At 35.0% G+C, this 24471-nt stretch overlaps 2 protein-coding genes across 6 annotated transcripts in view; one reads left to right on the top strand and one right to left on the bottom strand.

Annotated features, from left to right (window-relative positions):
• NEUROD1 (neuronal differentiation 1) overlaps window positions 1-24471 on the top strand; it is a 1109848-nt gene that overhangs the window by 767237 nt on the left and 318140 nt on the right. The gene's annotated exons all lie outside the window — the stretch shown is intronic.
• PPP1R1C (protein phosphatase 1 regulatory inhibitor subunit 1C) overlaps window positions 1-24471 on the bottom strand; it is a 141557-nt gene that overhangs the window by 115701 nt on the left and 1385 nt on the right. For all 3 annotated transcript variants that reach the window (XM_050750605.1, XM_050750604.1, XM_050750606.1), the window contains exon 2: window positions 23757-23817. In XM_050750605.1, the coding sequence (XP_050606562.1) occupies window positions 23757-23817 (61 nt within the window). The remainder of the gene's footprint in view (window positions 1-23756; window positions 23818-24471) is intronic.

The following is a 24471-nucleotide window of genomic DNA, read 5'->3' on the forward strand; positions in this document are numbered from 1 at the left end:
CAAAATACTAGTAAACTGAATTCAATAACACATTAAAAAGAGTATTCATCATGACTAAGTGGGATTTATCCCAGGGATGTAAGAATGGTTCAACATACACAAATCAAACAATGTGATACATTATAGCAATAAAATAAAGGACTAACACCATATGATCATTGCAATTGATGATGAAAAAGCATTTGATAAAATTTGATATCCCTGTATGATAAAAACTCTCAGAAATTGGGAATAGAGGATGCATACCTCCACACAGGAGAGCCATATATGACAAATCCACAGCTAGTATCATACTGAATGGGGAACTACTGAAAGACTTTCCTCTTAGACCTAAAACACAACAAGGCCGAGCACTTTCACCATTGTTATTTAACATAGTACTAGAAATCCTAGCTAGAGAAATTAGATAAGAAAAAGAAATAAAGTATCTCCAAATTGAAAAAGAACCTGCTAAATTACCCTTGTTTGTAGGTGATATGATCTTATATTTGGAAAAACCTAAAGACTCCACCAAAAAACTAATATAACTGGTAAACTAATTCAGTAAAGTTGCAGGATACAATATTAACATACAAATATCAGTAGCATTTCTATATGACAACAGTGAACAATCTGTAAAAGGAATCAGGGAAGTAATTACCTTTACAATAGCTACAAATAAAATAAAATACCAGGGAATAAACTTAATTAAATAAGTAAAAGATTTCTACAATGAAAACTATAAAATTTTGATGAAAGAAAATGAAGAGGACACAAAAAATGCAAAAATATTTCATGTTCATGAATTGGAAGAATCAATATTGTTAAAATGTCCATGGTATCCAAAACAGTCTACAAATTCAATGTAATCCCCATAAGAATACCAATGCCACTTTTCACAGAAATAGAAAAAACTATCCTAATATTTATAGAAATCACAAAAGACTTAGAATAGCCAAAGCAATCCTGAGCAAAAACAACAAAACGGGAGGAATCACATTACCTGAATTTATACTACAGAGCTATAGTAACCAAAACAGCATGATCCAAGCATAAAACCAGACACATAGACCAATGGAACAGAATTGCGAACCCAGGAACAAATCCACACACCTACAGTGAATTCATTTTTGGCCAAAGTGAAAAGAATGTACAACAAGGGAAGGACAGTCTCTTCAATAAATTAGTTCTGGAAAAACTGGATATCTGTATACAGAAGAATGAAACTAGGCCCCTATCTCTCACCATAAACAAAAATCCAATCAAAATAGATTAAAGATTTAAATCTAAGACCTCAAATTATGAAAAGAGGAAACATTGGGAAAACTCTCCAGGATTTGGTCTTAGCAAATATTTCTTGAATAATACCTCACAAGCACAGGCAACTAAAGCAAAAATGGACATATAGAATCATATCCAGTTAGAAAGCTTCTGCACAGCAAAGGATAGAACCCACAAAGTGAATAGACACCCCCACAGAATGGGAGAAAATATTTGCAAATTACTCATATGACAAAGGGATAATAACCAGAACATGTAAGGAACTCAAGCAACAGTATAGGCAAAAACCCTAATAATCTGATTTTAAAATGGGTGAAAGATCTGAATAGACATTTCTGAAAATAAGAATACAAATGGCAAATAGGTATATGAAAAGGTGCTCAAAGTCATTGATCATCAGAGATATGCAAATCAAAACTACCATGAGCTATCATCTCATGCCAGTTAAAGTGGCTTTTATCCAAAAGATAGGCAATAACAAATGCTAGTGAGGATGTGGAGAAAAGGAAACCCTCATACACTCTTGGTGGAAATGTAAATTAATACAGCCACTTTGGAGAAGAGTATGGAGGTTCCTGAAAAAAACTAAAAATAGAATTACCATATGACCCCGTAATCCCAGTGATAATTTGTACCAAAAGAAAAGAAATCAGTGTACTGAAGAGATCTCTGTACTCTCATATTTATTGTAGTATTATTCATAATAGCCAAGATTTGGAAGCAATAAAAGTGTCCATCAACAGATGAACGGATAAAAAAAAGTGGAACATAAACACAATAGAGTACTCTTCAGCCATAAAAAAGAATAAGGTCCTGTCATTTGTAACAACATGGATAGAACTGGAGGTCATTATGTTAAGTGAAATAAACGCAGAAAGACAAGCTTCACATGTTCCTGCTTATTTGCAGAAGTTAAAAATTAAGACAAACACATGGTGATGGAGAGTAGAATGATGGTTACCAGAGACCAGGAATGTTAGTGGGGACGAAACGGAGGAATTTGGCTGGTTAATGGGTATAAAAATATAGTTCTATAGAATGAATAAGAGCTAGTATTTGATAGCACAACAGGGTGATAACAGTCAACAATAATTTATTGTGCATTTTAAAATAAGTTAAATGGTATAATGAGAATATTTGTAACACATAGAAATGATAAATGCTTGAGGTGATGGATACCTTATTAACCCTGATGTGATTACTACACATTGTATGCTTGTATCAAAATATCCCATGTACCCCATAAATATATACACCTATTATATGCCCATAAAAATTAAAAATTTCTAAAAAGAAACTACATTTCATGAAAATCATCTCACTTTTGTACGATCCTTTGATTGCTAAGTGGTAAAACTGAGATATAAACCCATGTCTCTCTCACATCAAAACCTTCTTGCTTTACACTACTACCTTCAAAGTAAAGTTATCACAAAAGTCCATTTTCTGTTTTTTTAACTGTAAGCCATCAAGAATGATAATAAAAGCATTATTTTAAAACAGTGAATATAATGATGAAGTGTTAAAGATGGGAGTGTTCTTTGAAAGTATTGAGTCTGTCCCTCTCTACCAATTCGCCTTAACCAAAGGCATTGGCAGTGAACTTGAGGGGTCTGTCCCATATTATATCAAGCATAATACAATTCACTTATACCTCACACTAAATGTAATCTGTTTATAACTACATTATTTAAGCTGCAAATAATTGACTGATGTTATATTTTATAAACATTTATGCAAAGGCATTGATTTATATTTTGATACATTTTTACATATACTGAATGCACTGAAAATTTTCAGGCCTTATATTTTTTGATAGGTCCAGATAAAACTCCTAGTCTCCAGGCACTTTGCCTCTGTTGCCTAATAGGGAAAACATGGCCTGGGAAAATAAAGACAAATTGCCTTACTAAGGTTACTTGGTTAGTGGAAGTCAGGACAAAATCCACTACTATCTAGTTCTCTTTTATTCTACCACCATATGCCTTAATTTGGTGTTATTCTCAAAAGCATAGAATTCCAAATAAGGCACTATGTACAAGACAGATTGGGGATTGACATTCAAGTGGTGTCTGCTATGAAATGTTAGGTTTAGAATGGAATTTCAATTGGATATTAAACATAATTTAAAGGTAGAATAAAATGTAACTATAGAATTAGTGGCATGTTAGTATTGTTATTGATATTGTCTAAAGGAAACAAGCCATCATATGCAACCACAGAATGATGAAACATCATGAGAAATCAGTTATGTGGTATGTTAGTATATATGTGGATAGATCTGTGTGTATGTGTGTGTGTGTGTGTGTCCAACAATAATTAAAATTGTTAAATTTCAACACAAGGATCAAGAATGTCATCTCATCAAACCTCTTAATTTCATAGATTCAGAAAATGAAACTCTAAAGACATGAGGCAATTAGCCCTTTATATAACTAGATCATGGCAGACTTGAAATTAAAATCTAGATTAGTTATTATTGTTTTAGTTTTTTAAGTATTCCCTTATGTCCTCTGCATAAATAAACAAAAACCAATACACAATTTTTATAGGTGAAACATGAGAATGTATACAATAACCTAACCAGTTATACAAGGAAATACCTACTACATCTTCATTTTGAAGACCAACATGATGAATACTATGAAAGCTATCAACAAGCAGTAAGAAGGAAAATTAACCAGCTGAAATCCTAACATTACAATGTTCATGGTTGTCACTTTGATCATTGCTCAAGACTTTAGGATTCTTGCTGTTTGGAATAACTCAAACCCTTCAATAATGGCTCATGTGCAGGGTTGTGTTTCAACTTCTTTGTGTTATACTCCTAATGGCACCTGGCTTCATACACATGTTTCAACACATCTGCCTTACAAGAAGAAACTACTTAAAACTCAAGACCATTGTTAAAAAGGAACAGATCAGCCAGAAAACATGTCTAGAGATTTTTCAATTGGTCTGTGTGATTTTGCTAAAAATCGTAACCACATTCAGCAGTAACACTTATCCTTCGGGCCTGAGAACCAATGTGTGTCACCAGAAATTATGGACAAACTGGCTAAAGTATCACTTGTTTTTCACCTTAGGAAATCTTGTTTCGTCAATGCTGTATACCATATATGCAGATCCGATTAACTTTAAATCCATGTTTAGTCTCTCTCATCTAATCCTTATTTTCTGACTAAGAAATAAAAAGGCAATATTTTTAAGAGTCTTCAAAGGTTCTAGTGAAGATCAAAGTGTATGTCTTTGATCTTTTATAACCAAAGCCTCACTTCCATATATCATCAAGTCTTTATTTAGTAAGATCATAGATAATAATATAAAAGTAACCCAAATTCTCTTTCGTTGACTTTTAAGTTACTAGTTCTTTAATTTCAACTACTGGTCTTTGGGGACCCTACATCCTCCAATTCATAAAATCACCATCAAACATAACTAACGAATGCAATGATGAGACTGGCAGAACTTCCAGCTGAGGAAAGAAAAAAGAATATTCTTTTTGTTTCAACAACGTCCAAACTATTCATGTTTTATTTACTGTGACTACTTTTGGCTCTAATACTGTGATGCCATAACTCCAAACATTTTATTATTTTCATCTTTTAAACTACCCTATGAAGTAGGCATTATTAGTTACATTTTACATATGAGTAAACTGAAGCTCCTAAGATTGGGTAGCTTGCTTAAAGTGACAGACCTAGTAAATGACATTCAAACCTAGGTCTTTTTGGTTCCAACCTTAACCTCTTCTGTTATACCACACTACCTGGCCAGCAATGTAATTTTTCTAAGATTGGCACTGAAGAGAATAAGAGAATGGTTAGTGTAGTAAGCATATATTTGAGACTTGAAAATAGTGGTATAAATAACACAAATGATACAAAATATGTGTTTATGTTGTATATAAGAGATGCCTCTAGTTACAGATTGAAACAATTTGCTACTTCTAACTTACAAATCTTCAAAATTCCAAAACCATATTTAGATAACTTGTTCAGCCACACAAGCTCACTTTCCTAAAAATTGAAAATGAAAGTATAAAACTCATCGAAGAAGAATGAAAAATGTTGTTCCCATTAGACTTTGAATATGAATGGATATATTTAACTGAGGCTGTACATTTTAAGATTAGCTATTCCTTAGAACCCATATATGTGGAGCAGTTGTCAGAGCAGGGATGATACCCCATGCTCCAGATTGTCTGGCAGCATGTTAGTGACTCAGCAGATCAGGATATGCGAGTAACTAAATTGCTTAGCTAATGATGTACATGTCTAATTGAATTTATTTTAATGATTAAGAGCAGTAATTGTGTTTCAGATAGTTGTATTGAGCCTATAGTATATATATTGCCAACATTATTGAAGTAATAATTACTAGGTAAACATTTCTGTTTTTAATAAGCACATTGTGCTTACTCTAAAAACATCTAGTAAATTAGTTTATAATACTAGCAGCTCCATTATTGAGCCATTACTTCCAGGAATGTTATGAATATTGCATATGAGATTAGAATGAGGGCTATTTTATCTACCACGTCGAGAGTAATGGGTTTCATTCTGAATTCATTACCATCCTCACTCTTCCAAATGGCTTCTCTCTTGTTAGAAAAGGTCCCAGCATCTATAGCTTTAATTCAGTACTCTTTCTTATCACCTCCAACTTTGCCATCCAATAAATCATCAAGTTCACCAAATCTCTATGCACTCAGGTTTCTTTATCTGCAGCCACAGGGAACTTCTTAAAATAAAAAATGAGCATGTGAGCCCTCCTGCTGAAAACCATCTTTCAGTTCCTAATCCTAACTCTTTAGAGATGTTTACAATGTCTGCCAACACGGCACCTGCCAAATCTCCACCCTCCAGCTAATGGCACACCATGCCACACATAACAGGCTATATTCATGGCACTGAATCTCCAATGCCTTGTCATGTTTCTGGGCTTTTGCCTCTACTTTTCTTTGTGTCTTGGATAGTCTTCCCTGCCTTTACCCTAAGATTTCAGCATACTCTTCCTTACCCTCCCTATCATTGACTGGGCTATGTGTTCCTACTGTGTGCTTTTAAACCATCCTATATTTCTGCCATCACAAACTCCATCACCTTTCATTGTGAATCCTCACACTTAGCACATTATCTGGTCTCAGTAACTATCTGTTAAATGAATGAAATTTTGGTGCTATACTGAAAATCTGTGTATTGCTGGGGAGCAGAATAATGAGACATCTAAAAATATTTCATAATTGTGAAGTTAAACATACCTGCAAATTTTAGATAAGAGAGGACTGAGACCAAATGAGATGTCTGCCCCTAAACACATTAAGGGTTTTCAACTGGAAGAAGTATTATGCTTTTTCTGAGATCTTTTAAAAGAACTGACCAAGACTAACAGGAGAAAGCTTCAGGAAAGATATTTTAACTAGGTATATGGCATGCCTTTCTAACAATTAGAGTTCTCCATTCAGAGCTGTGAAGCTTTAAAAGCAGACAAAATCCTAACCCCTGGAAATAGTCAAGTGGAATCTGACAATCAGTTGAAATTCCTGGATAACATAATCCAGCATAGAGTTGAGATCAAAACTGGGTTACTCAAGCTTTTATCAATTTTACTGTACACCTGATTTGTTTATGAAACAATCTATTTCTAAGTTAATGAAAGGGGATGGTTTTAGTGGGAGCTGGGGAGGCTATTAAGCATTCTTTTAATAAAGTAATTAAATTTCTACAAAGTCCAAATGGTAGTGTCTATTTTACACACACACACACTACACACACACACACACACACACTCAACAAAAATCATAGAGGCTGACTATTGAGTTGATTAGCTTAGAGATGTTGCAAGACTGATTTATGTCCAGTTTTGGTAGAATGTAGGAAATTCAGAAATATAAACTGTTACCTAACTGTACTCTACTTAGTGATACTTTTTCAGCTCTGAGCTGCAAGAAAACATATTTCTTGTATGTCCATGTCCAAAAATGAATGAAACAAAATGGAATCTGAGTATCTTAAAAAATGCAAATATTTAGTAAAATAGGTACTGGTGAAGGCATTCTAAGTAGAAAAAAAATCTATCAAAAATTTAAGGTAGAAATGGTTAGAAGACAATTAGCCAGTCTGGTCAGAAATGCAGGACCAGGCCTAAGAGCAAAATAAAGTAGATTTACAGGTTTTGTATTTCTTCAGGCTAAGAAATCTAAGCATTATAGTTGTAGGAGCAAAAGGTGAGCAAAGGTAGTGAAATAAAAGACTACTGTCTGGAAAAGATGAGGCAAGATTATACAGAGCAGACCTCAAATGTAAGTACAAATTGCAGATATCTTTATCAGAGTAGTTTAGAAATTGACAATTTATGTGACTCCTTTATAATTCAGTGGGCCCATTTCCCCTACATGTTGATAGTTGCGCAGAATGTTGTTAACCTCCATTGCTGAAGGAAACTCCCTGATGTTTGCTTGACTATGGGAAAGAAGACGGTCAATTCTCTCCCAATATAATAATTGATGTCAGTTTTGGGGGGTTTCAGGTTTTGTTTTTGGGTTTTTATGGCATCACTCTTGGTGATATGATTCTACCAGTTATGGAAGATGAAGATGAGAATGACTATGTACAGATACTAAGGGGTGATCTTATAAACACAAACTTCAAATGTATCTTTCTGCTCTCAAATGTTTGATGGCATTTCAAGAGGGTTTAAAGTATTTACATTTGGAGATTTTAAAGCATGTAAATCAGTCTAGATCATGAAGCATATTAATAAATAATGTCATGAAAAGCCTCTAATATTTTGTTTTTCAGTTCTTTGAAATATCATTTTAGTGCATTAGTCTTAGCCATTTTTTCATTTATCAGACATTTAACCAAGGTTATTAATAAAGAGCCGGGATTCAAATATTCTACTTTGAGCCCAAGGAATCTTGCTCATTATTACATAATAATTTTTATTGATAAATTTCTGTGGAATTTCTGTGGAAACAAAATCTGAGCCCAAGCCAAGCCATCACATCCCCTGTGACTTGCACGTACCTACGCCCAGATGGCCTGAAGTAACTGAAGAATCACAAAAGAAGTGAAAAGGCTCTGCCCCGCCTTAACTGATGACATTCCACCACAAAAGAAGTGAAAATGGCCGGTCCTTGCCTTAAGCGATGACATTACCTTGTGAAATTCCTTTTCCTGGCTCATCCTGGCTCAAAAATCTCCCCTACTGAGCACCTTGTGACCCCCACTCCTGCCCGCCAGAGAACAACCCCCCTTTGACTGTAATTTTCCTTTACCTACCCAAATCCTATAAAACGGCCCCACCCTTATCTCCCTTCGCTGACTCTCTTTTTGGACTTAGCTTGCTTGCACCCAGGTGATTAAAAAGCTTTATCGCTCACACAAAGCCTGTTTGGTGGTCTCTTCACATGGACGTGCATGACACTAGGGGGTGATCTTATAAACACAAATTTCAAATATATCTTTCTGCTCTCAAATGTTTGATGGCATTTCAAGAGGGTATTAAAGTATTTAAATTTGGAGATTTTAAAGCATGTAAATCAGTCTAGATCATGAAGCATATTAATAAACAATGTCATCAAAAGCCTCTAATATTTTGTTTTTCAGTCCTTTGAAATATCATTTTAGTGCATTAGTCTTAGCCATTTTTTCATTTATCAGACATTTAACCAAGATTATTAATAAAGAGCTGTGATTCAAATATTCTACTTTAAGCCCAAGGAATCTTGCTCATTATTACATAATTGTTTTTATTAATAAAAATATAAATCCCATAACTTCTGTGGAAACAAAGTTTTGTTTTTTGTTGTTATTATTTGGTATTATTTTGTTTCCGTTTATATATATTTCTTAGAGTACAAAATTTGGAGCAGGTAATCATTTTTTATTCCTTCTCAATTTATTTTATGTCAGCTTCAAGTTTATATCATATTTTAAAAAGTTATTTTCTCATAAGGAATATCATACTAAAGTTTTTCAGATTTTTTAATGGAGTGATAGGTAGACCTTCAGTCCTAAAAACAATGAGACAATTCCAAACTCTAGCTGCTACACAGAACAATTTTAATACTGAAAAGAAAAAAAAATACCTTGATGGAAAGAGGGTTGTGGTATGTCAGGAAAAAATGCTAAGAAGAATATCAACATTCTAAGATGGAAATGAGGAAAGGGAGCTGGTGCCTGCTATAAGTTCATTGTTATGCAATATAACAGCAATATGTCCACAATGATACACATGTTAATAAGCACCCAGATAACAGAAATACGTAGAATATAATCTTACCTGACTCAGTCAGAAAATAACATAGCGGCTGAAATGTTGTAATGTGAAGCTATATATATATGACTGCAAATGATTCAGTAGGGTAAAAGTAAGTTGTTTCTATAGATTCCTCGTGTATAAAGTGAGGAAAAGGAAGGATATAGTACAAAGTCCACTCTAAAATGATTTCTCGTAAAATTATTAAGTTCTGTTTACATAGAAATCTTACCAGAAAACACATCAAATGGATTTTGGGGTGAAGTTGTATAATTTTAAATGCATCTGATATGTAATGAACTGTTTGATTTTCAGTACTGACTGTAGGGTTGCTAACTATTCCCTGATAGCTTATGGCTAACAAAGGAAATAGTTTAAGGACAGTAGGCCGGGCGCGGTGGTGGCTCAAGCCTGTAATCCCAGCACTTTGGGAGGCCGAGACGGGCGGATCACAAGGTCAGGAGATCGAGACCATCCTGGCTAACATGGTGAAACCCCGTCTCTACTAAAAATACAAAAAACTAGCCGGGCGAGGTGGCGGGCGCCTGTAGTCCCAGCTACTCGGGAGCCTAAGGCAGGAGAATGGCGTAAACCCGGGAGGCGGAGCTTGCAGTGAGCTGAGATCCGGCCACTGCACTCCAGCCTGGGCAACAGAGCGAGACTCCATCTCAAAAAAAAAAAAAAAAAAAAAAAAAAAAAAAAAAAAGGACAGTTACTGGATAAAATGTTTATTTTACAACTCAAAGGAAGTGAAAATAAAACCTAGCCCCTATTTATCTGGGCACATACCAAGTTAACAAAGAAGGAAAGTATATGTCCATCCAGTAGGACAAAGATGGTTACTATTTGATGGCATTGAACTGAACTCTTGAACGCCTATATTCTTATAAGAAAGCAGCCAAATTGATTGCGTATTCAGTTTTTCCAGCATTACTATTTTATTGACACTTTAAAATCAGATGTGAATAATTTAAAGAGAGCAAAAGAATAAAATTGGTCATTAAACAAAACATGCTCAGTCTTTCAATTGTCCTCTGAAACTCAAGAAGTCCCAAAATCATTATTATGCAAAATTGTCTATGCATCTGCAGTCACTAATTACCCGTGATGCCTACCTCAAAGCAAGTCTATACCAAGACAGTGAAACAACCAGCTCAAGTCTTCTGCTAAAATTCATTCTTGTTTAGATGATTCCAAAACTTTGTTCAGCCTGTGTTTTGTGCTTCAAAGTCCTCTTTAAATTATGCCCATAAATATTTTATGTAGGAGCTCATAATAATCCAATGGGTTATGCATCTGCAAGTGTAAGTACCCGTGAACTGAGAGGACAAGAATAAACCTTGTGGAACACTCAGGTTAGTTTTAATGACCTCTATTTTCCTTCCACAGTGAGGGTTGCTCCATCCTCAGAGCCTTATTTGCAGCCATCCTATCCAGAGAGGAATTATAAGGCCTCATATACATGGATCTTTCTTCTTTCCATCCACATTAAATTTTTTTTAATTCCAAGATCTATTCCTTCAGGACATTATCAGGTGACAGAAAGGCATTGGGCAATCAACTGAAACAAATGTATTAATGGATCCAATCATTGAAACCGAGGGCTAACCTGATTAAGCCCACCAAGCTTAACCTGCCTTGTTCGCTTTTAATTGCTTACTTCTAGTTGGTCTTAAAACCTAGATAGCTAAAAGTCACATAACCAAATAATACATAACTAAACTTTCATTAGCTTCCTTATAGATAATATCTCTGATGTGTAGGTCTCTATGGTAACTGTTGCTAAAAGTTGTTTTTCAGGAGTAAGGGGGCAAACTCCTGTCCAGTTCAAATTAGTCGAGATTACCGATCCTCCAACTTGGCCTGCCTGGTTGCCCAAAACGTGACCTTTTGATGTCAGGAAGCTGACAACACCACCTTCAGATCATGCTAATGCCACTGTTTTTGGAACATCCATCCTATGAAGAGCCATGTAGATTGATTACACTTGGACAGAATTCTGATTATCTCACCTTTCCTACCCACCAATCACCTTTCCCCACACTATAGACCAACCCTGTTTCTATCCCATAAATACTACCAAGCCCTGATTTCAGGGAGATGAGTTTGAGATTTGTTCTCCCATTTACTCTCCCAGCAGCCTTGTGAATAAAATCTTTTCTCTTTTGCAAAGGCCACCATCACAATGATTGGCTTACAGCTAGCTGGCATCATGGTGTCATGATGTATTACGCTTACTGGTGCAAAACATTCTAGCTGGAGTAGTCCATAAAGGTTTCATGAAGGAAGGGGGATTTGATGCACAAAGGTTTCATGAAGGAAGGAACATAAATGTTTCATGAAGGAAGGGGGATTGTATGTGCACAAATCGGTCATGTTTTGAGTTAACTAGAATCCAGATGTCCCTCAGCCTTGCAATTAATGATGGTTTAAATAAAGACAATGATTTATTTTAATAAATGGATATACATATATATATACATATGTAAGAAAACACAGAGATGAATAAATAACAGGGTTCAACTCGAAAGAGGGAATAATGGATGATATTTATTATTTTTTTCTATTTGGTTATCTGATTTTTTTTTTTATTTTAGCTTGTAGAATAAAATATCTAGTATTAACAATGCTAAAACAGTCTTCTTAACTAATCAATACAAAAGAAAAGAAAAAGTATAGAACTACCACTTCAAAACCAACTCACTTTGGAATAAAGATGAAATGCATATTGGGATATATTATATCAAACAGAATCTCACATGGCCAAGCTACAAAGAGGAGCTTGTTTATACTTTATTCCATGAAAAAAACAAATAAAATAGAAAGAGTGTTGTGTTACTTATTTACAGAAATAAAGATGTTATTAATGTAGTAGGAAGTACATTGACCTTGGTTACACAACCTATGTGTACATTACAGACCTACTTACTGAAATAGCTCTTTTGACCTTGAACAGTTCACCCATCACCCTCTCTCTGTAAAATGGAGTTTAAAATATTCATTTGATAGAGTTTGTAAGGACATATATTATAGAACAAATGGATTTGCAAACTATAAATCTACCAAAAGTAAGATACATTTCTATAACCCCCTTTAAGTTTGCTTTTGGTATGTTTTTCTTTTTAAATTATTTGACTTGTAGCTTAGAGGCATTTTTTTTTCTCTTTTCTGTCCTAAACATGTTTCAAAATATATTTTGAATATGTTGCTTATTCTGTAACTGTCTAAATGAAAAGTACAGCTGGTGTTTGTCTTGATTCCAACGATGGCTGTGTACTATAGATCTAGAAAGTGTGAAAATATTTGCAGACATCTCCAGACCCTTAAGTAAAAAATTGTCCTTTATTGGCTAAGTGAAGCAGGAACTCTGGGCTATTCACCAAGTAAAATGACCTGTGGTGGAAATTGAGATAGCCCATTTTAGCCCAATCATTCATGCTGTTTTGCTTCACTGAAATGTGATGGTGAGTGGGTCTCTGGCATTCTTTCTTGAAAACCTTAAATCCGGCCACTGCACTCCAGCCTGGGCTACAGAGCGAGACTCCGTCTCAAAAAAAAAAAAAAAAAAAAAAAAAACCTTTTAACCATTGGAGGCAGGTGAGAAGTGCTTAACATTCATGAAGAAAGAGTGGATATTCTTAAAAGTGTTTTGGGAAGCAAATCCAGCTTAAGCCTGTTCCTAGTTGATCGAAAATCTTTACACATTTTGAAACATTATTTTCAATAGGAAGTTCTCTATGGCAAATAAACAAGGTTCTTGTGTTCTGCTTTATGAGCCCTCCACAAAAATAAAGGAAGAAGTTAAGCGGTAACATTAACCATAATCTAACGATCATCTTCCTTTCTTCTGTTTGTTTCCTTTTAATCAAGTCTCAGCTTTAGTGCAGTTGTCAACAATTTGTGTAATAAGATTCTATAGACTGTGGAGGAAATGGCTGACTTATTCAAAAGAAGGAATGAGAATGATGTGTAGATTATGATGAAATAGATGAGCGAGTCATGAGAAGACTCCAGGTGCCTTATCTTAACTAATTAAAAGCTAGGGCAGGTAAATTACAGGATACAAATTAGAGCTTATGACAAATCAATTATGAAAGTAAAGCTGCCATAGTCGATCACATATCATATAATTATGTCTGCCAAAAGCCTCTCACACAAACCAGAATGGGCAAAGACCGTGCCTAGCATCAATAGTGTTGCCAACATGCATGATCTCACTTGATTCCAGCAACACAACCAATGCCAGTGTTACTAGGATCCCTGCTTCCTGGAGGAGGAAACTAAGACTCAGACATTTACTCATGCCATAAGTGAAACCCATGTTCACTGATTCTAAGGTTAGGGTTCTTAGTCCTACACAAAACGGCCTCCCAGTGTTAAAGTGAAAGCAAACTAGTCTGAAAGTTACTGTGTGAGTTCAGAATAAAGCACTATGTGTCATAGACACAGCAGAAAGAATAAAAACACATAGGACAGGTTCAACCTGTAGAATAGAGTTAACAGAAAAGACACTGATATATTTAAGGCATGAAGGAGAGAGAGAGAAGCCAGAGATGATCCTAACGTTGTTTGGTTTAGTGATTAGAAGAATGGGGATAAAACTAACTGAAATGCTGAAGTCAATAGTTGAAAAATTGTCTTCAAATATGGATGATGCCTTTTAGTTAGACATTGATTTCCAGGTGGTAGCTGGAAGAGCTCAATTTCTACATCTAATTATAATACTTCTGTCCATAAATCATGAAAATGCACATGTTAAACCTACTCAAATGAGAATATAATCTTAAAGTATTATTAATATTCAATACATGAAACTTATTCTTTAAAATACTCTTGTTTACTTTTTAAAAACTAATTTAATAAATCTCATTACTTGAATCTATGCCAATAATTTCAATGCTTTTTATTCAAGGTTGGATTTTAAAATAATACAATTTGCTTTTAATCTATTGGTTTTTAAATTCAAGATGTTAGAAACATAAAAAATTATTATTAGCTTATTCCATTTAAAACCTGAATTTTCAAAGCTTTTCAAGACACTTTGGCAGATTTAGGCCTCTTTTGTCAGTCAGATTACTTAGTGGATATGGATTTATTACTTGGTTAAGTAGTCCATGTGGTGTCCTTTTTTACATACAGTTGGTTATCTACCTTTGTGTGCATCATGTGTATGTGTGTTCATGCATGTAAATATTTGTGTATATGTCTTCTAATACTCTGTTATTTATCATCAGACAGGGGAAAAAGCATGAAATGATTTTGCATCCTTGAGGTAAAGTATTCTAAAAATTGGATTCCAAAATAACTTCTCATTCTTCTATGTTGTGCATCCAGTTCTATTTTCACAAGCAAGTCAATATGTATTTATATGTAAGGAGGGTAATTCTGAAAATTGTTTTCCGTAATGATGGAAAATTGCTGCTAGAGAATGAAAAAAATATGAAAGATTATAAATTCCCTAGCTTTTTAGTTTGCACAGTCCTTTTTTTCCTCAGCATTATTTCCAGGGTCAAATTATAATTGTGTTCTAATCAGATTGTCAATATATATCTTTCATGATGTGGATTTTGGCAACTTATTTCACAAATGGCTTTGTTAAACACTAATTTTTACTATATCAAATTATTCTAAATGACATAAAGTCATTGAGCTAAATTCAAAGATAGTATACTACTCAAGCCCAGAGAAGACTCACAGATACACGTGTAATATTTTCCAACATGTGCTGGGAACCCCTGAAGTATTAGGGAAGATCTGAAGGGGCCCGAATGAGCATGGAGAGGGCAGAGACAGCACACAGACTGGGAGGCAGACGGTGAATTCTGAGCCTCCTGATTGTCACAGCTGGGACATTTGTTTTAGGACATGCCTTTCCCTCTACCTCTGGCTTTCACAGGTCCTTCCTGATCCCCAGATAGGCAATTTTTCTAAGGTGTCAAGGACAATGTGTTATATCTTCAGAGTACTTGCGTTTTAGAAGTTACAGCAACAACTGCAAAAGGTAAGATTTCAGGTAGTATGGAAACTAGTTTAGGGAGATACTTTCCAGTATCTCTACAATCTTACCACTTAGGTGTTCCAACCTGTTATAGTGCTTTCTCAATGTCCTTTGCGGTTTTATCTGTTTAATTTGAAAGCCTTGGATGGAGCTTGTATTATCCAAGTAGACTACAGTCCCCATCACAGCCTACTGTCCTTCTCAGGGCCCAGGCTCTCATCCATGTCACCTGCCCAGGTCCCGGGGCATTTCTGCTTAAGCCCCTGGTAAATTCTGTCTGGAATTGTGTCTGGAATTGTGGAAACTGTATCAGATAACTACTTAGTGGAAGTGATGCCTAGAAAATGATGAGAGAAAAGACAGAAAAATCCCAAGGCTCAAGGGCTTGCTCTTGAACAATTCCAAAAAAAAAAAGAAATTTAGAAATAACATTTTTCTATCAAGCACACAGCTTAGCTAGATTTATTGTTAGAGGTCCACTAATTTATGATCTTGTGGAATGTGACTATCAACTAGAAGCAATTAGAAATAACTGTTAGTAATTTTTTCTATCAAATTTGAAACTGAACAACTGTTAAGTTACTCAGAACAACTGACAATTATGTCATCTGTGTTTACTACTATGCAGACACAAAAATGGGCATCTATTTATTCAATGGACTCAGACTAGCGTTCTTTGAAATGGATGTATTCTATATTTAGTGAAACGTAGCGGTGTGGGAAAACACATGCATTTTGGTGACACATGAACCCAACTACCTCATGTGATTTCTTGGGCCTTAGGAGGATGAGCTATTTTTCTGAGGAAACTCAGGCAGTAAACAGCCATCTAAGATTTATATCCAGACATGAGTGATTCCAAGGCCTCTACTCTTAAGTATTACACGTCTGCCTCCCCAAAATAATCATTGTCATTTATCAGGCATCTAGTCTGTGTATTGTACAACATTTTAATCTAATCTTGAAAAACCCCGTGATAGACACTTCTTTACTGAATGAAATATATTTTGTATTTTTGGCATATACTACTGGTTTTACTATAAAAATGCATGTGTCAGATTGTAAATATGTCTTAGATAAGTTTCTCCATATGGGTAGGTTGATAATTTACCTGTTTTATCCCTAGAAGAGTAACATTGTGCCTTAATCCGAGCTGGTGCCAAAAAAGTTTGAAGGATTGACTTTGAATAGTTCACAGGCATTTAACATCTACTCTACTAGTAAGTTGGAATAAATAGTAAAATTTTAGTTCTAACCTCAATCCTTAATAGCGTAAAGCCCAAAGATCAAAATAAGTCATGCAAATGCTTTATAGACCAGGAAGCATAATAAATAAGTGCCTCTATGCCTTGGCCAGAATTAGCTTTACTGTGGTTTCAGCAACCGGGATTTCTGTTATTATAATTGTATCATGGTACATCCAGACATAATATTCCCTGTTACCTATACCACATGTTCCCAGAGGATTTAGAATAAGGACTCGATAAATCGAATTGGATGTATAAACCAATAAACAGCTTTAAGAGTAGAAGCTAAGAGAAGAATATTAGACTAACATAACCAGACAATGGGTCAAATTATTCAGGGAAATCTTTTGCAATTTAAGTGAGTCTTGTGCTGAAATTTATTTAAATTGAGAAGTTTGTGAAAAAGACAGACTGATTTATGCAAGTGAGTCAATCTAGACTAAGTCTTAAGAGTCAGCATAAGAGAACTGCTTCAATAAATAAAGGTTAGACAGAACATAGAACAGAGATGATGTATGAAAAGAAGTGAATAAAAATGGAGTGGAGTCAAAATTGAGCAACAAGAGTATTTGATAGATATCTCTAAAAGATTTTTATACTCAATCCTCAAAATTTTTTTTCTTTCTACATACTGTTGGAATATGAATTTCATTTTCAGTCAAACACAAATTTGCCACAAATATGTCAATTATTTGCAATAATGTTTTCATAACCTTAGGAAAAACCTAAGCATCAGTAGCATGATTATTTTAAAAAAATCTTAGGAACTCATATTTTACGAAAATTATATTGACAAACAGGGCATGCTCAGTTAAACCAACACTACAATATAGGATACATAATACTTCCACAATTGTATATTCCTCTCCTGATGAATTAGGGGGTATTATAGATCTTTTTTTTTTCTTACCCACTACTACTGTTTTTTGGGAAAACTATTTGCCAATCACTAACACCATATGGATTAGAAAAAGCTGGGCCATTTTTGAATGAGAAATGCAGGTCCCTTTCATTTTTGTTTTTCATTTAATTTGAAGACTGAACTAGTTACTTTAACACTTACAATGTAGCAAGCCTTGTCACTATCAAGAATCGGAACCTCATCTTTGGCTCACAATTATTCCAACTGATTGGGCTATTTGGCTGCACATACTGAAGAGTTAAGGGAAAATAAGTCAATTAATTGTACAGCACATGAATCGCTGAAAGCCACATGTGTAACTTTTTAAAACATAATTCAGCATTCAATAACTCATAAAAATAAATGCTGAGGGAAATAGGCTTTTTTGACAATTTCTTAAAAATTAATACTAGCTAACACTTCAATGATCTTCAAACACTGGACCATTTTTTTGTATTATATTGTCATTAACACAGCAAGGCAAAATAAATGCTGAGCAATCAGCAATGATTGTGGATTCAAATGAATTACAACCACATTCAAATGAGACCATTTAAAATGCAACATAACTGTGGACAATGGGCCACTATACCATTTATTTGAATACATTTAATTGGAGGTCCCTGGGGGTGGCTGGTACCTCAAGATCTGGGCCTGACAATGTCTTACTCATGTTTAAGAGTCCCCAGAAACTTCTCAGTATGATCCCTGGAGCCCAATTTTCTCTTGACAACACAATCATTCATTTTACAAAATAGAGGGACTCCATGAAAAGAGATTTTGTGCATGTGATGTCTTAATACTGAAATAAATTTCTACTTTCATTCTGTTGACCCTGAAAAACTTCCTGTTATTTTTGGATTAAAAAATCATCACCAGAAAGTTCTGGAGTCACCTTGTGTTTTGAACAATTCAACCTTAGTCCAGCATTATTTTTTAGCTATCATCCAATGTCTCAGGAATCCAATCTAGAGGCTTCAAAATCTCAGTATTTTTTAACTTAGTTTCAGAATCCTGAAATGCATTTAGAAAGTAATATGCTACATACAGTATAAACTGTGGCTTCTTTTTCAGTTTGTGGAGCTGAATAGCCAAAGCAATTGGACATCTCAGTTCTCTCTAATGACCAGGCCTGCTATCAAATTTGAAAGGAGATAGTATGATATTTAGTATCATATATCTCTTATGTCTCCTATTAACTAACTTTTGGGAACCTGAGGCATGTGAGAACAACCTTTGTTTTTATTCTTGATTTCAAAGGATATTTGATGCTAAACGGGTCAAAGATAAAGTCGATTTCCCTAAAATTTGGCTGTGATAGGAAGTTCAATAATTATACTCAAAAAACTATTTTACCTTATGTTTCAGATTCCACATTTTAGACATACAACGAGCTTTTAAATGACGTCAAAACTCCTGGGTACTTACCCAAATCTGCACTTAGCTTCAGGCCTCATATAGCTCACTCATGTTTAATAGGCATCAGGCCCATTAAATATAATTGTAACCATATTGTCTCTGCTTAATGCTAAATGGAAAACAATGGATGCCACAAACTTTAATATTCAGAAGACTTGGTCTAGGCTGGCTTTTTACCGGAAGACTGTGTCCAGCTCTGGGCTTCAAAGGCAGAGCAATAGGGAGAATTCGGATAGAGTTTATTAAAGCCCTTAGGGAGATTGGGAATAAAAGAAAATATTCATTCATATTTTTTTAAAGGTGAGAAAATGACTTTTTATTGCAGAGAACAAGTGAAGAGTTATTTTAGAATAAATTGGGGAATTTATGTTTAAGTTTCATACAAGAAACTATTTTCTAACATCTGAAATCATCAGAGCTGGAGTTGAAAACCCCGGGTAATCATGGATTCTTCTCTGAGGTATATAAAATGGAGCGAGTCTCAGGGACTTGGGTTGGTTTATATACGTCTGTCATGAAGATGTGTGGTTAAAGTAGGTATTTTCTGAAATTATTGTCTAACTCCAGATTTCAAACGCTAGTAGCCAAATATACAGTCTATAGATGTCATGGAGTAAATTACAGAAAGTGTCTTTGCCGTTTATTTCCCTATAGAGAGGATTTACACATAAGCAGGTCTCTAGATAAAAAAAATATATAGGAACCAAACCAGTTCACTGCAGATTATACAAAAGTAAAAGCAAACAGCACACAGTATAAGAATAGATAACAATGCTCTCCTGTATAACTTCAGAGAGCTTATCATAAAGAGGACCTTAATCAGAAGAGGAACTGAAATAGAGAGAGGCAATTTGCTACAAAGGTCACTTACATTGGTAGCCGCAGAAAACATTTGAAAAAGACGAAATATAAGGATCTTTGGCGATTCCTTACATCCTCTATCTCAGTTTTTCAGTATCTTTTTGCTGCCACCTGACTGTTGAGAGTTATTCCTAGAAGCAAATACATTGTTTCTGCTTTTTCTACCCTAAAGCAACACCTTTGCTATTAAACTTTCCCAGACCTCATGCCGTCAATTTAAAAATTTCAGTTTCATTTCCCACTATTTTGAGTTAAACTGATGTACTAACCCATGTCAGAGGGTGATATATCCTTAACAGGTTAAGTATCTGTTTACATAGTGCTTCTGCTGCTGAGAGTTCTAGGTTATTTGTTAGAAAGGGACTGATGGGACATTGTGCTGCTCCTAGAATACAGTTAATCAGGTGCCTGTCTCATCTATGTGTTTAGACCAGCATAGATGAACTAGCAAACAAAAATCTGAATATACATGCTGAAATATCTTTCTATTTTTCCTCTACAAAATATAAACAGAATATATATATAATCATTCTTTCAAATAATCCTATAATTTACTCTTCTTGCAAACACTTCAAAAGATTTTTTTAAAAGCAAGCTATGTCTAATTCACTTAACAGTGATTGCAGTACACTGATCTTGTCATATGAACTGGAATGGTTTATTAATTATGTTTCTATAATGAATAATTTAATTTTCTTTGCTTTATTAATTGACAATAAAGAAAGATTTGCAGGGTTTTGAATTTTAAACAGCATTAATGACAGGTGAGTCCAAGAACAGCCAATTATTCCCTGGCCAATTTCAGTGAATTGAAGAGATTTGTTTAGTTTTACCAGGATTTAAAGCTACACCCAGTTTTTGTTTTTCAAAGAACATACTGCTTTTGGGGGACAGGAGAAACAGTTGCTTAAAAATGGTCATTTAACACTTATGAGGGTTTTTGTTGTTACTTGTTTTGTTGTTTGATAGAGAGTGTTCAGATAACGTTTGGAAAAGAAACTGTTGGATAGTCCAGAAATATTTAGAACAGATGAGATTATGAAGATTCTGTTTTTCTTGTTATATCTTCATTCTTAAATATTACATGCAAATATTACATTCCCAAACACATCAGTTAATGACACCTAATCTGTGTTGCACTTTGCAATTTTTAAGGCATGTTCATGTTAACTCTTTTGATCATTACAACAACCCTGTGAGGTTGAAAGAAAGAACATTATGATCACTATTTTATAGATGAGAAAATAAAGCTTGGAGGCCGGGCACGGTGGCTCACGCCTGTAATCCCAGCACTTTGGGAGGCCGAGGCGGGCTGATCATGAGGTCAGGAGATCGAGACCATCCTGGCTAACACGGTGAAACCCCGTCTCTACTAAAAAAAATACAAAAAAATTCTCCGGGTGTGGTGGCGGGCAACTGTAGTCCCAGCTACTCGGGAGGCTGAGGCAGGAGAATGGCGTGAATCCAGGAGACGGAGCTTGCAGTGAGCCCAGATCGTGCCACTGCACTCCAGCCTGGGTGACAGAGTGAGACTCCGTCGCTAAAAAAAAAAAAAAAAAAAAAAGCTTGGAGATATCCCTTTCCCAAGATCACATCACATGGCTGGTTAAGACCAGTATCCGAGTTTGATTTGGTTTAGTGTTCTTTTTTTGCTGTTTGTTTCTTTGTTGTTGTTGTTGTTGTTGTTTTATCTTTAGAGTTATTTCCCCAGTAAGCTTGGTGCTAGATCATTTTTATTTGGAAAACTATAAGCTTTCAAGGGCTTTGCTACAAAGATCCATCACTAGTCCAAAATCTCTAGTTGCCATGCACACTTATCCAAGTCCTATACACAGCCAAAAGCTTATTAATTCTTTGTAGACTATTCTAGTTTCCATAAAGGGGGAAGAAGATGCAGACAGGTGATTTACTAGAATACAGTAGTTCTCTGTGAGATGCTATTTGCATCTAATTTGTCTCCAATGGTGCTTAAAAAACAGAGAAGGATGAGGTCAATTACAGAAAAGGGACAATGCCATCTAGTAATTGGGAGATCTGACAAGAAAAAGGTTTCTAGAGAAAAACTGAATCTCATTCCTAGGGATATTTAAGTACAATCCCTAATCTACTAAGATAAGTGGTACAGACAATGGATTTATTTTGTTTGGTTTTCCTTGTTTACAGGGCCTGAATGACTAGTCACATTATAAAGCCTTCACTATGTAGTGCAAACTGATATTTTCAAAGCCAGTGCCAGTGGAAATGTATGGGCTTCAGTATCAGAATTACCTGCATTTGTCTCTGGAATCCATCACTTCTAGTGGAATAGCCACAAAAATCACTTCACCTCTCTGATAAACACTTTCCTCATCCAAATGGCACATATTTGGCACTCAAGAAAATGTAGGTGCTATTTTGGGAGTTCAAATGAGAGGATGAAGGTCACTTACGTGACTTCACTATGTTCAAACAGCAACAATGCCTGTAGACCTCTGAAAACTGCTTTCCGAGCGATAGAACACCTAGAAATCAAGTTGTGCAGTACACCTCATGGCAGGCATGGGGAGGAAAGTTTCAGGACATTGCAGAAGTGTCTGCTACTGTGAGCAAGGCAGTGATGGAAAATTGCTATAAAATTACCCCCGCAAATCGAGAAGACTTCATTGTCTTCATACTTGTATTTATTTTTAAACTATAATTACATATCATTTGCACCTCTTATCTAACCAAATATAAGTAAGATAACATTTATTGAGATAATATATTTGAAAATAATTTTAAATGCAATGGCACTCTAAAGTTATAGGATCAAGTTATAATTGTTTGTTTTCAACAGAAAAAAATTAGCTTACTTATTTTCCATCACCTGAAAATGTTCTTGGATTTGGGCTCAAGGATGAACAGTCTGTTAGTTGACTTTCTTTTTATACGTTTGTCTAATTAGAAAAGAGTCTGAAAAAGTCAAGGACTATTTCACCCTGGTATTCTTAGATCACTCACTACAGTCTATTATTAGACATATGATGTTTCCACTGTTTAAACTCCTTTTGTCCACCCATTATTGTTTATACCTGCAGAAAATCCAACACCAAGTTCTGCCTGGTTACAAATTAATGCCATCACCATTCCTATCCTACTTGTATATCCAGAAGCAGCACTTCAATGGGAGACTAAAAATCACCCCGCTCAATAAGTAAATAATGTTTGTGGATTACAGATCATAGTCTTTTATCAGGAATAATAATGCAGTTTTCATTTTTACAGGAAATGGAAAATAAAACCTCAACAAATGGATTTAGCCATTCAGAATGGCTCTCAAATAGGCAGTGCTGAAAATTGATCTGGTTACTTGTCAATTGCATTATTCAGAGATGACATCAGCAGCAAAGCTGAAGCCAACTCTGGGTCATTGCCCACCCCATGTTAACCTTTTCCATATAAAAACCTTACTCTGTAAAGAGATAAGCATCTCTAGGGCTGTAATTTAAGCTTTGAAACCAAATTGAACAGCTTTCCTCCAGCCTCATTAATAAGCTGTGATCCAGGTTCCATACAAACACCTGAACATATGACAGCCAGTGCTAACAAAACATTTCATAGCATGTCATCACTCGTGACATTCTAGAGGAAATACAGGCTGTTGCTTGAGATGATTCCTGTAATATTTATTTCTGATTCTGTTTATGATCCATTTTATAGATTAGTTTTCTAGAGCATTGCTAACTGAAATCCTAAATTGAAACTTTTCAGTAATGACATGTACTTTGATGTTCTTCAAACAATTCCATTCTGTTCCATCAGTGTGAAACACATCATGCTTCTTTACCTGGGGGGTTATGCTCATTGAGAATCACAAGTGATGCTGGTGTAGGTCTTCTTTTCCTGATCTGTGAATGACAAAAGGTGAGCTAATATCAATGAGTATTAGACACTGCTCCAGGTTACTCTGCAGCTTGCAAAGATGTCTCATCCTCATCTTTTCCCCACATGCAAAAGCAAACTTCTGGAGGACACTTGGAAGGTGCTCACTAATTTTATTTTGAAATAATAGAAAGCCACAGAATTGAACTGTCTGATAGAAGTATCACCCACCCTCTTTGACCAAAAAGCTACATTTCCACAGAAAAAAAAATAATTATATACAATTGAATGATACAACAGAAAATTAATTTACAGTGAAGGTACAGGGTTGACCTGATAATGTTAGTGGCTCACTTAGAGCCTCATAACATTGGTGATGCTTTCAAGATTCGTTACCCTTATTTTTAAACAGGATAGGGAAGAGCTTGGAAACCTATTTCTAGCAGGTACCAGAGTTAAATTAGCAGCATAAGCTTTGAATTTCAATTGATTTTGTTAACTTTTTATTTTCTAGTATAATATTTAGAACATATAAACAAATGAAGAATAAATATGGATCTTATGAGCATATGTAACTTATTACAAACTCTAAAGTTTATTTTTCATTTTAAGAGTTACAGGAGCATAGTATTATCAGAATCCCTCGAATATAATGTCCTTTATTTGTTTATTATATTCAT

The sequence above is a fragment of the Macaca thibetana genome, chromosome 12, assembly GCF_024542745.1.
Source record: "Macaca thibetana thibetana isolate TM-01 chromosome 12, ASM2454274v1, whole genome shotgun sequence".
NCBI classification, from domain to species: domain Eukaryota; kingdom Metazoa; phylum Chordata; class Mammalia; order Primates; family Cercopithecidae; genus Macaca; species Macaca thibetana.